Here is a 17603-nt window from a genome sequence, read left to right as displayed (position 1 = left end):
TCTTATTCTGCCAAACTCAAAAATAATGGATTTTTTTCCTGAACTTTGGTGGTCTGGGATTCCATAAATTACAATTTTTGTCCTCCAGAGAAAAGTGTAATTTGTGTCATGTCAGTGGGACTCAATAATAAGGTGAGCAAAGATGAATTGGCTCCTGCCAAGATGTGCAGTTAAATGTCATGAGTTTTCTTCTGTATAGAGAAGAAAATTATTTTCTATAATTTAAAGGCAACTTTTGTGTGTTTGTCTGATTGCTAATATTTGATTTATTCTTGACTGACATCACCATGATCCTAATTTAATATCTGAACATTAGTTCTATGCCGGTGTAAAACAGAACTTTTCTGTGTCTGAAAACAAGTAATCCTGCATTTGTGGTGTAAATGATGCCATAAATCATGACAATACACACCAGAAGAAGCTGCTGGGCAGTGGCACAGCCACAGGGATGAGCAGGCAGAGCTGGCAGCCAGGCTGGACCTGAGAGCCCAGCGGAGAAAGCAGAAATCCAGGAAGCAGGGCCCCAAGCTAGGGAAATCTGAACATCCTGTCTGGGTTTTCCAGGCAGCCCCACACATGCAGGAATGTGGGATATGCTCAACAAAAGTACAGCTCACTTGCTATCTCATCAAAGTAGGGAAAATGCAGTCTCAATTGCCATCAGAGGTACAGTGAGAACAATATCCTTGCTGTACAGAACTCAGCTGGGAAGGGAGAGATTTCTTGTTGCTGAGACAGTTTTCTGTTAGTCCATGATTGTCTAATCTAAAGAACAGAAATAGATCTGTAACACCTGACAGAGGCCTAGGTTTCAAATATAAAATCTGGATTTTTGCCTTAGTTGCCTACATGAGCTAAATGTTTTTAATAGAGAGGAGCTCTTTAGTCAAGCAGATAAAAATATGGAAAGCAGCAATACTAAGAAAGTGAAGATAATTAAGTGTGGGCTGGGAGCATGAAGAGAGCAGTAGATTCTTTGCTTCCGAGTCCAAGGGCTTTCAAAAGTGATGTTATGTAGGAAATCAGATTAGGTGAGGATGGTGAGAAAGTCTCCCTGTCTCTAAAGTAGCCTAGCTTTAAAGCAAGTTTATAAGTCATCTGAATTTAGTGGAGCTATTACAGCTGTAAATCTATCTACTCTTTAGGACTGACTTCCTAGTAATCTTTGGAAAATAATTTAGTAGACTCTTCTCACAAGAAAGACATTTCCTTCTTCAAAAGTTGCCTTCTCCTCACACCCTTTTGCTTTCTTTCCCCCTGAGAAATAAGGCATCCTATCGCAGCAAGCAGTGCTTGCATTTCCCATGGGTCCTTTGCCTACCCAGCTCTGCATTAAGTAACTGCAAATTGTCAGTATGACAGAAATAGCTGTGCCTGCATCCAGTTAACTCAGAAATGAGTCACTGAATTGTAAGGAAAAGTGGAGCAAAATGCTGTGCCTGGGGAAAATATCCCACTGTGCCCTGCGTGGGTCTGTGTGTGGGTTTTATTCCCAGGTAGAGTAGTGCTATTCCCAAGGGAAGTCTCTGACTCACCTCTATTCCATGCTTGGGAAGCAGCTATAGGAGAAGCTGACAGTTAAATGGGGAAAATGGATTACAGCTATGGATTCCCTTGAAGAATTCCTTTTCTTTTAACCCGTTTGCTCGAGTAGGTACCACTCAAAAGCAGAGAATTTTGGCAGGCTATATATCTCAGTGCTGCTGTATAGTTGGCTGTTGCTAATAGCAAAGATCAAGAAAAAACTTGTGGAAAGAGCTGGACTGACATTGATCTATTCAGGTTTTTCTTCTTACAGGAGCAAAAGGAAGGGGGCTGGAAAGCATATTGGAAAATATGGTTTTAAAATATGATTTTAAAGCTCTTCAAACAAGTTCCTTCTGTCATAAGTCCTGGGAGTGGTAGCCAGTGTTTTGTCACACAGAATTTCAAGGAAGCTGCAAGGAGACCAAAACCATAGGAAATAACAAACCCCTCTTCATTGAGCTGTGACTCAGAACCTACCATGGAAAACCATACAGTTTTGAAGAGGGGCTTGGGTCCTAAAACTTGAAAAAGAGAATGGAAATACCCTACAACCAGAATTTTAAAGCCTTTCTCTGCAAGATATAATGAGTTTATGACACCTAGGTCTTAATATTAACCTAAATCACTTTTAAACCTGATTGTGTAATATATATGTAAATAAAGTTGCAGCTTGCCATATCCCAGTCATGATGTGGTTGTCTGTTTTTTCCATATATGAGTGTTCAAAACTGAAGGTTCATCTAGCTGATGGGGAGAGCAAAAGAAGCAAAAGCTTCTTTCACTTTGGGACTCCCAGTCTTAAATATATGGCTTTTTTTTTTTTTCCCCTGTAAAAGTCAATACACTATTTGAAAATGCTCATGGATTTTAAAAGTTGAATAGTTCTTATCAAGGGAATCTTTCACCATTTTATTATCTCAGATAGAAAATGGATTTCTCCTGAGTAATACTAAAACAGATAAATCTGAAAACCTGACCAGAAGATGAATATCTGTCTAGTGTAAAAATCTTCCATTGTAAAATAAATCCGAGTTAAACAAAATTTGACAGGATGGACAGAGCAACCAGGAACAGTGAGGATTAACACATAGAGGATAATGGAAATAGTTTTCACTGTTGCTTCAAATACATGATAACCAAAAAAAAATCTGCTTTCTTGGGATTTGGAATGGATACATGCAAAATAATGGAATAAGCATTTCTGTTGCTTGGTTCATTGCAGGTGTCGTGTCGCTGATCTCCCTGGCTGTGCTGTCCTACGAGCGCTACAGCACTCTCACCCTGTGCCACAAGCGCAGCCATGATTTCCGCAAGGCTCTGCTGGCAGTGGGTGGTTCTTGGATTTATTCCTTGGTCTGGACCGTGCCACCTCTGCTTGGTTGGAGCAGTTATGGGGTAGAAGGTGCAGGCACGAGCTGTTCAGTACGCTGGTCCTCAGAGTCGGCTGAGTCCACGTCCTACATCATCTGTCTGTTCATCTTCTGCTTGGCTGTCCCCGTGATGGTCATGATGTACTGCTACGGGCGCCTCCTGTACGCAGTCAAACAGGTAAGCAGCTGCCTGCTCTCATAGTGCAGACTGCTCTCAGGCAGGTTTTGCATTTCTATTTTATTTAATTTGGAAGTTCTGGTGGTAGAGAGCAAATCAGCAGGCCAAAATGAAATTAAAAAGACCGCAGAAATCCTCAAAGAAGGAGCATGAGGTCTTCAACAATCTTAATTCTCCTGAAGCTCCAGGAGAATTAAGATTGTTTGATTTATTAGTCAAAACAAAGAGATAACAGATACTGATTATACAGATTATACAGAAACAGATAACAGATACTGATCAGTATCATGCAGATACTGATTTTGTCATTGGCAATACTGTGGAAAACAGTATACGGGAAAAACCGCATATCAGAGTGAAGTTTGCATTTGTAATGAAGTAAAAATACAAGTTTACCTGTTTAGGAATTAGATACCCATGCAAATACTTCCTGGTTTTGGAGTTTAAAATTTAATAATTTCTGCTCCTTAATCTCTGGAATCTCAACTCTACAGTAATATAATTCTACTGTGATTTTTTGAATTATCCCAAGGATCGCCTTCCCCTTGTAATTCTAGGCCACATTTAAATTTTCCTTCTAACTACAACCACCATTACCACTACTACCTACTACTACTACTACTACTACTACTACTTTTACTACTACAATGATACTTCTCTCAGTGGTTTAAGGTGCACTGCAGATATTCCAAAATGAAACAAAAGACCCTGAAAAGGGTGTGGTATTGTGAAGTTTGAATACTCTTGGGACAGTAATGAAATGGTTTAATGATGAATAATGAGAGAGGAATTAATGTATAGGTGTTCTCTATAAAGCAATTCTCTAAAATATTCATATGAATTAACTAAGGGTGTTAAAAGGGAAAAAAAGCAGTAAATCCCTGAATTGAGGCACTCCTACAGAATTAAAGTGAATGTAGTTTGATTTGATTAGTCATAAGGAATTAAGTTTGATTGTTTTACACAATTTGTCAAAACTTTGAGAGCACTTTAAGCCCAAATGGGAAATCTTCTCATCTTTGAGTATTGAGCGGGCCAGTAAAATCCCTTTTATGAATCACACATTAGTACTCTTCTTAAAAGTTGTGCAATATTAATATAGAAAAAAATTCCTGTCATTGTATACCATTCAATTGAAGTATCAGTCCATATCTGATCTCTGGACAGCAGTTTCTTTTGCCATCACCTCAAAGTAAGAAGCAGGATCTTGGAATATGTGGTGCTAAAACCATGCAGAAGATACTTGTTTCTTAAAATGTTGGCTGCTCTTTCCTTCAGCCCTCACTGCCCTTGCTGACAACAGTCATCATCCACAGTATACAAATACCTGCATGGATGAAGCTTCTGTAGCACATACCTTAACCTCTAGTGCTAAATGTAGACTTGTGTTATTCCAATCACTTTTTAAAAAAAATTCAATTGTATTTTATATTCAGTTATATCAAGGGTAATCATCCTCTCACTGATCTGCCTGATTGGTCTCAAGAAGCTGTGGCAAACATACTGAGGGAACAAAGTATTATAGAAATGATATATGCACTCTATAGCCATTTTCTATTTGGTCATGAAGATTGGGTAGACTGGGCAGATTAGGTTGATTGATCAATCAGCTGTCCAGATGAATAAAAAAGAGGGGAGGAAGAGCATTTTCCACAATCCCCTCTCCTCCATTCTCCTCGTGCCTTCCACAGTGATCTGCAAGCCTGTGGGGGTGTTGAGGTTAGAGGATCCTGAGAAATTTTGTAAATGGTGGAAGTGAAAGAAAATTGAACCCAATCTTGCATAACCTGTTGGAGGAACAGGCAAGGAACCAATACTTGTTAAATGCAAAGGCACTTCAGTGAGGATTAGATCATATCTTTAAAGTTGTTATGACTAGGGGTCCTAAGAGCTGCCTGAGTATTTGTCTGCCTGAAGTCTTGAATAGCTAAACCCTAAAATTTTACACAAAATATCTAATGCTTTCCTGGTGCTTATAAAAGATTTTCTTGATAAGTTATATTCACCAAAGAAAATCTCAATCAGAAATCTTACCAGTCCTTAGCTTTCTGTGATGTACCAGGAACTATTTTCACCACCTTAATCTCAAGACCTTGCATTTCATAATTTTTTGTGACATATATATGTACATTTCTAAGGAACATACCATGACGCAGACACTGAAGTATAGTACTTTCCTTTTGATCTGAGGTCCTTTTAGTGTTCTGTAATAAATGGGATAGTTCATGAAATGTCATGTATGTCATGTTTCAAACTAGAGGAAGAGATGAGCAATATGCAAATGAACATATAGTAGTTCTTATATAAAAGTACAAAGAGTAGGTAGGATTATTTAAAAAAGGTCAAGAGAGTTGCATTCATTGTAATGCTGTACCTTTCTGGTGTGGACAAAAAAAAAGAATTATCTTGCCATTTTCTGTCCTTGTAGATTGAAGTCCTTCTGTGACACTCTGTGGTATGTATTTGAAGAATTATGGGAGCATGGCAAACATAGTAGGTGCATTGTCCCAAATTCAGCTCCTTGCTACATTTTCAGACTGCATTTCATAATTTTTCCAGATCTATAGAATTTTTTTATATTAGAGCATTGAAGCAACAATTGTATTGCATCCTGAAATCAAGAGTGCAGGTGTTATGCCATTGTTTAATAGTGCAGTATAAATTTATTGATGTGGGAGAAATATCTTAAGATATTTGGGATAGCTAATGCAAGAACTGGCACGATGCCTTCATTTTTTCTTTGTGTGGGCAATGATTATAGGTCTGCCTTTCTCTTTTTCTTCCTAAATTTAGTCAGGTGCTGTAGCATTTTGAAGCATCATTAGATCCTATGAAATCAGCTGCAAGCTGACATAATGGTATAAAGGATTTCATTAATACTGGTTTTATGGAAGATCATCTTTTCAAGGAATTAAAAGTCAATGATATCCTTGTATAAATTATGCTAATAGCAAATGCTATTAAACAGCATTAAAACACAACTCCACCACTATCTCAGAGCTCTTGCCATTTATCATGCTTGAAGATCCTTAGGAATTACATTTTTCTTTAAAGTTATGGGGTTTTTTTCCCAGGGTTTTTCCCTGGGTTTTTTCCCTGGCTTTATCTGGATGGTTGAGTCTGATCAAAGGGGCAAAGTTTTCTCTCTCACAAAATTTATTCACATGTATTTTATTCATGCACATTCTACAGCACAAGGGAAGAAAATTGAGGATGGTTTACTTTTCTTTGTACAATCATGGGAATTTTTTTTCAGTTTTTGGCTTATGAGGCTTCTCTGTGACTCTACTCTTTGATTCCCTCTGGAAAAATGTTCTTTCTGAAGTCACTGTCAGTTGTTTACACTTTGAAAAGTGGGTTCCCAAATGTGGAATTACAGAGATTAGCATTGCAATCACTGTAGCACAAAAGACACAATGTGATTAAAATCCTCCACTGAGAGGCCCAGAGAACTCATGTGAACCAGCCTAATGAAAATTAGAAAAACTTTTAAAAAGAGATCTCTTCAGCCTGCATTATCTCCTACTTATACGCAAAAATCCTGCGCAAGAACAAGATGGGTCCCAGAAGGATGTTTCAAGAAAAGTTTTCAGTTTGGTTTTATAAAAGACTCATCTCATTGTCAGTCTTCTTTCATTGAAAGCCATACTTAAACAAAGCTTGGAACTTTTTGTGAAGTGTAGCTAGGATATGGAAAACAAGAAAAAGGACTGTAAGCAGAGCACAAAGACTTAAACATGCAATTCTTACTCTGCAAGAGACTGTGTGTTGAAGTGGGCAAAGGGACAATGTTTTATGGAGTTCTGGAGTAGATGGACTTACAACATGACCTGATAGTCCTATAGTGTGATGGTTTTTGTTTATTTTTCCTGTCACTATTCCAGTTCTACTTTGAGTTTGTCTTTGAAAAACAAAAACGAAAGAAAACAGAAAAAATACTTAGGGAAAATTTCAAGAACTATATGAGGCAGAAGTTGGCCTTACCAGTATGTCTGGTCCTCCATCCTGTGATGCACCTGTTCTTGCTTAATTCCTCAAAAACATCTAGCTTTAACTAGTGACCAAAATGTGAGTCCACATAGTGGAATTACCCAACTATTTCCCTTTACAGCAATTTTTTTGTTTCTTTTGAAAAGTGCCATATGATTTCGGACTTCCAGATAATATAGGAGATCCAGATAACCTTTTATTGTCCCATCTCCTGACTTTTATAAGTCTTGTCATCTTGTTGGGGAACTGGGCAAGTCACAGTTACACAGTAGAGAGCTGTGTATTCCTCTTTCTTATTCCTTTTCCAGATTTCAAAGTACCAAATTTAACAGAGGAAAAGTGCTTCCATCTCTTATATCAAAAATAATGCCCCAGAGTGAAATTACCACTTGGTTGTAAAGGAAATTAATTTTTAAATCTGTATGGTGAGAGTTTGACTCTAGGTTATTTTTTAAGATTTGGTATAAACAGCAGTGGTGGGTTTGAAATCTCCTGTGCCCACAGGAAATCTAAGAGAAAAAGGAATGATGAGAGATAAATTTTTATATTTTCTGATTCCTTAATCTTGTTTTATATCTGTACTATTTGGAACCGTTAAACAATATCTGTAAAAGCATTTATTGTATTGATATTCATTAAAGTAGTCAGGAAAGGACAACAAAGTGGAAGGACCACGCCTGTGATTGTTTCCAAATTTCCATCTCTTTTGGAAATGATCATTTGGAGGAAGAGAGCGCATTAGGGCAGAAGGCTTAATGATTTAAACTGCAAAAAAAAATCTTCACATAATATAAAGAATAGGATAGGAATGTAATTATTGTTCCATCATTCCTTCATGTGATTTATATGCCTATCTATAGAGAAAACTTGATTTTCTAAAAGTTCATATTTATATTTCATGGCACTGAAGTTACAATTTATGTTGAGAAAACTGATAAAGCAATTAGGCAACATTAAATCTTAACTCCTTAAAACTCTAAATAAAACCAGATTTGTAGTCATAGAAGCAAAGTTCAAAATTTTTCTACTCGTTTAATTAAAAAAATAAGTCCTAAGAAAAGTAATTCAGGTGAAGATGATGTAGACCTGGTTGTAGAGTTCCGGTAGATCATCCCTTTCAAATGTGATTAAGTACACTTGCGATTTGACTTGATTTCAGGTATGTTTGACCTTCGCAGCATCTAAGCCTAAACAGACAAATAGACTCATTAGAAAGCCATATCTTTTTTTTACCATATACTCATAAATTTTATTTCTTTCCTTTGGATCTTCTTATACTCTTTGCCTCTTAGTTTCTGGTGGCATAGAGGAAAAATGAGAAATATGCCTTTAGTTTTTAAACCTTGCCATAAATATATAGTAATTACATCTCATTCAAATGAAAAAGAGATTCAGTTTGCAAATTAATTAACAGATGTCTTCTGTCATATCATCATGAAGAAAATGGAACTTATTAAAATAGAAGTCTCAGGTTGAGAGAATTGTAATAAATTTACAAAATACAATGAGAGGCATTGGCTGGATTATCAACTGCTATAAAGTGATACAGCATATTGTAAAAAAATAATAAAAGTAAATACTTCCAAATTTTCTGTACAGCATTCAGCAAGCAACTAGCAGTAAATTTTCAACATCTGCTTACCAGGCAATTGTTTGACCTTTGCCAAATTCTTCATGTGCAAGCCATTCTATAGCCAGAAGTCAAAGCTGGCAACAGACCATTTTTTTGATTCTGTGATAACAGGAATATTTTGTGATAACAGACACTGCTTTTTTATTGTTTGATTCGATGGTATTTGCTATAAGAATGGGCTTTAAGAGAGCAATTTGCATTGCTGTGTAACACCATATTTTTTTCAGAATTTCTAGATCATATCTCCACTAGAAGCACTGACTGCTTTTTGTTGTTTCAATGTAGAGGAGTGTCACAGACATGTTTTATGAAAAATCCTTTCCATAGAATTTTTTCTCCTGAGAAGCTGAGAGGCCTCAGGAACAAAATGTAAACAATTATTATCCAATGCAACAGGTGGATCTGTGATTGGTCTCATAGAATTGTTTCTAATTAATGGCCAATCACAGTCAGCTGGCTCAGACTGTCTGTCTGAGACACAAGCCTTTGTTATTGATTCCTTTTTTTTCTATTCTTAGCTAGCCTTCTGATGAAATCCTTTCTTCTATTCTTTTAGTATAGTTTTAATATAATATATATAATAAAATAATAAATCAAGACTTCTGAAACATGGAGTCAGATCCTCATCTCTTCCCTCATCCTCGGACCCCTGTGAGCACTGTTGCAGAGGAGCACTGAAAGACATTAGACTGCATATAGTATGTATTTGTGATCAGTGATCAGTTCTTTGAAGTTCTGATTATTTTCAAGTCTTCTTGGCTTCTAAAGATGATCAAAATTATTAGAATTCTGTAGGTGAACTGATATCTGGAATAAAAAAAGCCATGGAATACTTGGGAAAAAAAAGCTGTGTCTCACTATTTCTTAGTAAGTTCTTAAATTCTGTTGAATATGTAATTTATTTAGACTCAGATTGCAATCTGTAGATAGTGTTAAATACATAAGAAATCCTTGCAGATCAACTCTTTTTGTTTAAAAATTTTTTGATAATTTCTGTAAGCACTCTCATCTTCACAGCCCATGAGTCCTGTTGCTTCTTTTCTCCTTTACCCTCACACCATTCTTTAGATGGATAGATCCCTTCCTTCTTCCTTCCTTCCTTCCTTCCTTCCTTCCTTCCTTCCTTCCTTCCTTCCTTCCTTCCTTCCTTCCTTCCTTCCTTCCTTCCTTCCTTCCTTCCTTCCTTCCTTCCTTCCTTCCTTCCTTCCTTCCGCCACGTCCGCCACTTCCTTCCACCACTTCCTTCCTTCCTTCCTCTCCTCCTTCCTTTCCATACATTTTTTTCCTTTGATGGTTTGAAGATGCTGTGAATATACGCTGATTTTCCAAGGCTTTGCAAAGCTGATACCACTATTCCTGTTGTACCGAAGGAAAGCACAGGGTTTGAGAAATTACCTGTGAGTATTCAAGGCATTTTAAGAATCTATCTATCCTATTTTTTTTCTCTGTATTCCCTCTGTACTGAGTAGAGAAAGAAAATCACATCAAGGAGAGTATTCTCAAAACCAGCAAATTTTTTTCAGCTGCTGGTACATAAGATGAGTAGCATTAAAAGAAGCAAATTATATTATAACAAAATAAGGAAATAGTTTCACCTTAAAAAGAGGATATGGCATATCAATAATTATTATATTTTTAATGGTACATGTTTTCAATTATTTTCAAAAAAATGCTAAAATACTTGAATTATGTCATTGCTATTTAATGCCAGGTCATAACATAAAGTACAAACATAAACATAAATTGAAGAAAAATCTGTAGCATTCTGACCCTAACTTCTGACATTCATACTTTTATAAACAGCAATTTTCAGATGCCAGTAATTCAGGTTTCAGACAGTTGTATCCTTACATTTTTGTTCAAGAATATTTCGGTGGAGAAAGTGCTAATTATTCCTGTTAGCTAATATTTTTTCATTTTATTTTCATGGGATACCTGTTTGAATAAAAAGTTGCTTTCATTAGCTAGGAAGAAGACTTACTAGCATGCTTAATTTTTAAACTGGTTAATTAGTCTTGTACTCTTTCATAACTATTATGGTTTTCCCAGGAGTTGAAGTGATTATTAGGTAGCTATCATGAAAACACTGTAAATATAGTATTGATTTTTGGGGTTTTCTGCTTTCAACTGCAAAAAATATTTCAGTTTTGTGCACTACATTTATACCAGTTTTTATTAAAGGATTCTGTCTCAAGGGAATAAAGTTCAGTGTTTACTGTAACAGTGGAGAAAAATGTCAAATCCTGAGAAATAAAGGAGAAAGCTCACATTTTATTTTCTTTGTGTATAGCTGCAAGGCTTATAAGTTCACCATCTCAGCTTTTAGGAGAGTAAAGGTACGGTGAATCAATCCTACCTAAAATACCTTTCAAAGTCTTTAAGGACATCAACAGCTGTGCTTGCACAGACACGTCTAGCTCACAAGTGACAGGTACACTCACTCAGGGCTGTTCTCAGCGTTTCTGATTAAAAAGTGTCGACCAAATGTTATAGCATGTCATCAGATTCGTCTTTGAGGCCTGATCATCCTGGAAGGGAAGCAGACATGAGAAAAGATTATGATCTTCTTTCCCCTGTGCTTGCAGGAGTATAAATCGTTAGTTAATTGTCTGCATTTTGCAGAGAAGCAGTGATAAAACTTAAGTGTAAATCAGGCACTGTACAAATTTGTTGTAAATCAAATTAATGGCTGGTCAGAAAATAGGAATTCATTATGTTTGCCACTTTTCATACTTTAGATAAACTAGGGAGAAAATAAGTCTGTCATAATCTTTAATAGCAAGCTAATAGAAATTTAAGACCTGATCCATTAATCTCTGGATGCATTATGTCCACAAAAAATAGCTTGTGGTTTAATGAGTCTTTTAGTTTACAGCAAATGGTGTATATCCATACCAAGTACTCATAACAACTCAGTTCAGGGTATGATATAGTAAAGCTTTTTCCTGATAAGAAAAAGCATAAGGTTTTTCTTGTTTGGTGGGTTTTTTGTTGTTTTTTTCTTTTTTGCTCACCTCTTATAAAACTGGAAAGATTAAATATACAGAAGGGTGTTTTGCAGTGTAAAACATGCAGAGTTTTGTACTTACATTTCAGCATGCAAGAACTTAGCTACACTTACTTACTCTTCTGTAGTTTAACTCCACTTCAGAGACTAACTTGTGGCCTCAGGCAAACTCCCTGACTGAAGACTTGGAGGAAAATTAATTGTCCAACGTGTAGCAGCAAGGCAGCATTGTCCCCTAGAGGAACACTTCTGAAGGTCTGTCTGCAGACCAAGGCCAGTGCCTTGGCCACAGCAGAGAATTGGTGCAGTTTGTGGGGACCAGGTGGTGGCTGATCCTGGGCAGGTCTGGGAAAACGCACTGCAGCTTCCAGCAGACTGAAACCCATCCTTGTGAACTATGTAGTACAGAGGCTTCTGAGGTTTTTTAAAATTAAGTACTAACATGTAACTTTTCAAAACTTCTGCTCCTGCTGGAAGAAAAGAGATACAGTTCAGGCACTTTCCAGTTTGCCCCTGACACTTGCTTTATGGGGAGCTTCCTTTAGTGAAGGAGCACTTGTCCAAACCTTCCCAGGAGAATTGATACACATCTATAACATCACATAGACAGTTTCTTCTTATTAGGCAGATGTGTTCTTTTTATTTCACTTCATTGGTAATGCAGTTGTTAGATGAACTCTTCAGCTGCTGAATTATAAAGATCTTCATATTTAAAAGCTCAGGAATCCTTGTGCAGTAAGTCAATATCCCTCTGCACAAGTAAAGGATAGGAAAGAAAAAGATAAGATCTTAATTAGCCAATGTTTCCTTCAGAGAAATATGTATAATGTGCTTTACTCTACTCTCAAATTATTTTTAATCTGTTGACTCTCCAACTTTTCTATTTCATGCAGTTTTTGTTGTAAGGTAACCACTGTCCCCTTTGTGGTCTTAATTAATTCTTCCCTTGTTATTTCAATGTATAAAACTAAGGAGGTGAACATTCACTCTTAATTTATAGTGTTTAGGGTCCTGAGACTTCACTTCCCTGTTAATTAAGCACCTTTTTTTTTTCAATGGTTCTTCTTTTAAAATGTCTACACCATATGCATCTTAAAACAGCAAACAGTGGTCTCTGGCTTGAGGTGGAGTCACCTGGGCTTACAATGAATGGGTGATTATTTGACTTTTAGTAGTACAACTGACATCTGCTAAGCAGCTAAATTAATCACAGATGAGTAGGTGGTAGGGTTGCCTTAGGGTATATTCCAGACCTCCTGTACTTGGGAGTGGTAACCTGAATTTAAATAGGAGACCTGTCAACTAAAAAGCTTCCAAGGTAATAAAAAGCATGTAAGGTATTTCTAAGGGGAATCTCAGCAATATTTGTTTTGTTTCTGGTCACTTACATGGTAGAAGAAGCACAACATTGCAGTTTCAGAAGGCTGTAATTTTAATTTTGTCTGGTAATATTTCACTTGAAACTGCCCCAAACATGGCAGGATAGATTTCCATTTACCTGAAATCTTGCTACTTATATCTGGCCTATTAAAGATTAAATAAAAACGAAGTTTGAATAAAACTGACCTGCACAGAAATTAAAAAGGAAAAAATTAATAAATATTCTGAGACTAAATTAAAAACAATCAGACAAACAAAAATCATGCAAACACAACCAATAAAGAATGGAACTTCCCTTACCTAGAGCACACTGAAGTATACACATTTTTTTATACCCATTAACATACTTAAAAATTTGGTTATATGTCTATAAAACACTGCATACAAGCTCCTGCCTTACACAGAAAATAGAATGAATATTGCCCCTAGTTCCTGGTTGCAGCTGTCCCTGATTAAATACCAGTACAACTCTGCTCTGCTCTGATGCCCTCAACATGCAGCTGGGCGTTTAAAAACACCTATCTCTGGAAAGTTCATTTAATGAATTCACCTTGAATAGTTTTTGTACTTTCTCTATTGCTATGGCTTGCAAGAGCTCAATAAAAATGCTTAAAGGCTTTACCTGATCCCTGAGCAACTTCAGGATAAATGTTCAGTTCAGTTAAAATGTCAGTTGAAAGAATTGACTTTCACATTGCTCTAACTTGGCCTTTCTGCATCAATCTTTAATCTTTTCTGAAGAAAATTTGTAACTTTGGTTGATAATCTGGCCTTGGCCTTTTGTTAATTGCATGCTACTCCTGGAAGAATTTTCTTTTTGTATGTTTTCTTTCATTATTTAGCAGTGTAAATGCTCTTCTGCCCGGCTTATGCTTCTGTGCTCCAGGATGGTCAAGGCTCAGTAGGTGCTTAGCCATGTCAGCCTGGAACATTTTGGATTTTCTCAATATATAATTAAATGGATTTGCTTTGGTCTCCATTGCTTGCCAAGTAAGTTCAGGATGTTAATTCAATCTAAATGTCAAGTTAAAAGTAATACAATTCCAGCCTGCTGAATCATCTTGTTAACTCATTCTTCTTTTTACTTTGACCTTTCCTTAGGGAGGTACAGGTATTGCTCGATTAGTTTCAGCCTTTCCAGAAGAATGGTGGAATTTTATATGACTACACCATCTCTGAGGTCATTAAATTCACACTGGACAGGTTTTTACTGGCTCTAACTATATCTATCCCTACTTACTCATTGCACTGTGAAGAATTCTTCTGTCCCAAAACTCAGAAATGAAAGTGTTGCTCACAAGTGAGCTGGACTTGCAATATCCTTATTTAATAAATACTGACTTAAAGAGTGTTGGACTTGAACCATTGCTAAAATAGTATATATATATCTGAGCACTAATTGTCCCAGATATATTGACCCTATTGAAATTAGAATTAGAAGGAATTCTAGAGAATTATTAAAAACATCTCTGTTGATTTTTCCTGGCTGTAATTGTTTTAAAAAAAAAAAGCATATCCAAAACAAAATTAGGCTGTAAAAAAAATTGCTCTAGTGCCAGTCTCTTCCTTGCAAAATAAAGCATATATCATACAATTGGAAGTAGTATTATTTTGCAGATTGAGAGAGTGAAACACCGATCTGACTGCTTGCCACGTGCAGAATGCCCATCCTTAGTGTGTAACATCCTTAGTAGTTACAGCCCCCTTTAGCAGACTTACAGTAAATATCCATGGAGATGATCAGCTGGGAAGTGAGTTCAGTTGGTTAGGAAAGCAAGGGACAATGGCCAGCAACAACTGTCTGAAGCAGGAAAGCTGAGAACCAGGCATGTGAGTAGCTTTGTCAGCAGTGTCACAGGTCAGGGGTGAGGCGGGCAATACCAGGTGGGAACAGCACCTGAGGTACAGTTATTTCTGCAAAGTAACTCTATCATACATCATATATATATACACATGTATGATAAAGGGCTCTTGGTTACCACCCTTCAAAGACATGACAGAGTTAGTTTAAGTAATTTAATGAAGAAATCAGTTTTCTATTCATGAAAGTCAAAATAAATGTTAGAAATTGCTAGGAAAGGGATTGAAAGAAACATCCCCTATGTTGTTATACCATTGTATAAACTTGAATATTGCAAGGAATACTGGTCATCCATTTGAAAAGAATACAAGAAAAAGAGAAAAGGTGCAAAAAGGGTAAAAAATGCTATCAGAGCTACAGATGTAGTGTTCAAGGAGAGATTAAAAGTGAGAGAAATATCCTCAGCAAACAATATTCAGATATTATCATCTTTCAAGTATGGTACTACATTTCAGACACTCAAGGTGAAATCCCAGATTCCAAGATTAATTTAATATGATTAATATAATATGATCCAAGCTGGAAAGCATCCTGGCCCATATAGAGTACCACTGAGAATCCTGTGTATATAGGTAGTGTTTCAGAAGAACATGAACTCTAAATATCCAAGTACAACTCCATAAGTGAGCAAGAATTGACTGTATCACACCAATTCCTTCCTTCCCCTGCCCTTAGCATTTTCCTTTCCTTTGCTCCTCCTTTCCCTCCCCACTCCACCATTTTTTCCTTCTCTTCCATCCTCTCCTGTCCTTTTCTCTCCTCCTCATTCCTGTCAATCTCAGCAAGAAGCTTTCTGACAACAATTGTTTTCATCTAAATTAAAACACTCATTAAGGTATAGCTACCTGGTCATGTTTGCTGACTGAACCATTGTAATGGAATCCCTGTATTAGATTACTCTTAGATTGCTCCTGAAAAAATGCAGGATGTATGAACTGATACCTTCTTGGACACTGTCAGTGGTCTTACTGGCAAAAGACCAGTTTGCTATCTCTTCAACTGCCACTTTACTCTTTCAGGATTATAATAGCCACCAAAAAAAAAAATCAAAACATACTAAAGAATAGCCATCATATTTCATAGTATTTTTCTACTGCACCTTTGTCTGTCCCCTTGGTGTATGTAAGAATGCATGGCAAGTACCTCAAATCAACCATTACAGAGTGATGTTGATTCTTCTGCTTGGATACAAAATTTGGAATCTGTATTGATTGTTTTCAGTTGTCATCAGCACTGTGTTATTCATTGTGTTCCCCTATAACCCAGAAATCTGTGCTACCTGAAGAAATAATTTATAAAAATGCTACCTTTTGTACAGCAGCAGAGTAACAGCAATATAGCTCTGTTTGCTATACTGCTCCCCTTCAACAAATGAGAAATGAATTTCAGGGAAAACCAATATTATTTAGAAGTAAAGTTCCAAACCCAAGGTATCTTGTATCCCAGTCATCTTCTAAGAGGTTATTTTGGTCTTTTTCTTACTGAAATTGTTTCTTTGCTGTAATAATACTCTTTTACAGGCTCAGACCTGTCAGGATTCAAAAGAATTTGTAGTATCAAAGCCAATATAACCTGATGGGCTACTGGTATTTTTCACTGTTTTCTTCAAAGTAAGTATGCCTATCAGGATGATGTGTTTTACTTTATACATGATTACAGTTCACATATAAAAATGAAATGGAGCTTGCCAACAAACCAAGTTTTGCAAAGTTGCACATCTTATTTTTAATGTATAATCTATTTCTCTTCCCTATCAACAGTACAATTCAGCATCAGTATACTTTACAATTGTGTGTCAGCACTATCTGTATTGTGTTCTTTCTACAGAGAAATGACAGGGATTTGTCTAAGTCTGGTAAAGTTAACACAGCTCATCACTTTTACAAATGCCTAGTTTTCTCCTAGAAATGCCAGTAAGCTGCCAGCTGGGCTTTTAGTGCTATAAAACTGCCACTTCTTCCTTAAGTGGTGATGGTGACTCTATAAAAATCACTGACCTGCCTTTAAGCAAGCTTGGTGAACTTCATTTCAGTGAGGACCATTGGTAGGCTGCTGCAAAGTCAGCAGAAAATACTCAGTAGATCCCCACTTCTCAGATGAATGCTCTATGGACAATTTTAACACTTACTCAGCATTAACAGGCTTAGTAGTGGCCTACTAATCCTTACTAGGATTCATAAGAGAAAAGCCTTCTTTTCTATCCATCAGTCTGGCCATTTACTGCAGAAACATCAGGCAAAGATTTTGCTTCATAATGATTCACTACCTGGACATTTCCTGTGACAGTGCTCACAGGGGTCTTTGGATGAGGGAAGAGACAAGGATTTCACTCCATATTTCAGAAGGCTTGATTTATTATTTTATGATATATATATTACATTATAACTATACTAAAAATAATAGAAGGAAAAGCTTCATCTCAGAAGGCTAGCTAAGCTAAGAATAGAAAAGAATGATAACAAAGGCAGCTGGCTTGGACAGAGAGCGAGAGCCAGCTCTGCCGTGACTGGTCACTAAATCCAAACATCCACATGAGATCAATCACAGATCCACCTGTTGCATTCCACAGCAGCAGATAACCATTGTTTACATTTTGTTCCTGGAGCCTCTCAGCTTCTCAGGAAGAAAAAATTCTAAGAAAGGATTTTCATAAAAGA

At 36.7% G+C, this 17603-nt stretch overlaps 1 protein-coding gene across 1 annotated transcript in view; it reads left to right on the top strand.

Annotated features, from left to right (window-relative positions):
• LOC118686301 (pinopsin-like) overlaps positions 1 to 17603 on the top strand; it is a 76524-nt gene that overhangs the window by 23756 nt on the left and 35165 nt on the right. The window contains exon 2 of the mRNA XM_036382453.2: positions 2750 to 3075. Coding sequence (XP_036238346.1) covers positions 2750 to 3075 — 326 coding nt within the window. The remainder of the gene's footprint in view (positions 1 to 2749; positions 3076 to 17603) is intronic.

This window comes from Molothrus ater, chromosome 2 (assembly GCF_012460135.2).
Source record: "Molothrus ater isolate BHLD 08-10-18 breed brown headed cowbird chromosome 2, BPBGC_Mater_1.1, whole genome shotgun sequence".
Taxonomy (NCBI): domain Eukaryota; kingdom Metazoa; phylum Chordata; class Aves; order Passeriformes; family Icteridae; genus Molothrus; species Molothrus ater.
The sequence above is the reverse complement of the archived record's forward strand: the minus strand, read 5'-3'. Positions and strand labels throughout refer to the sequence as shown.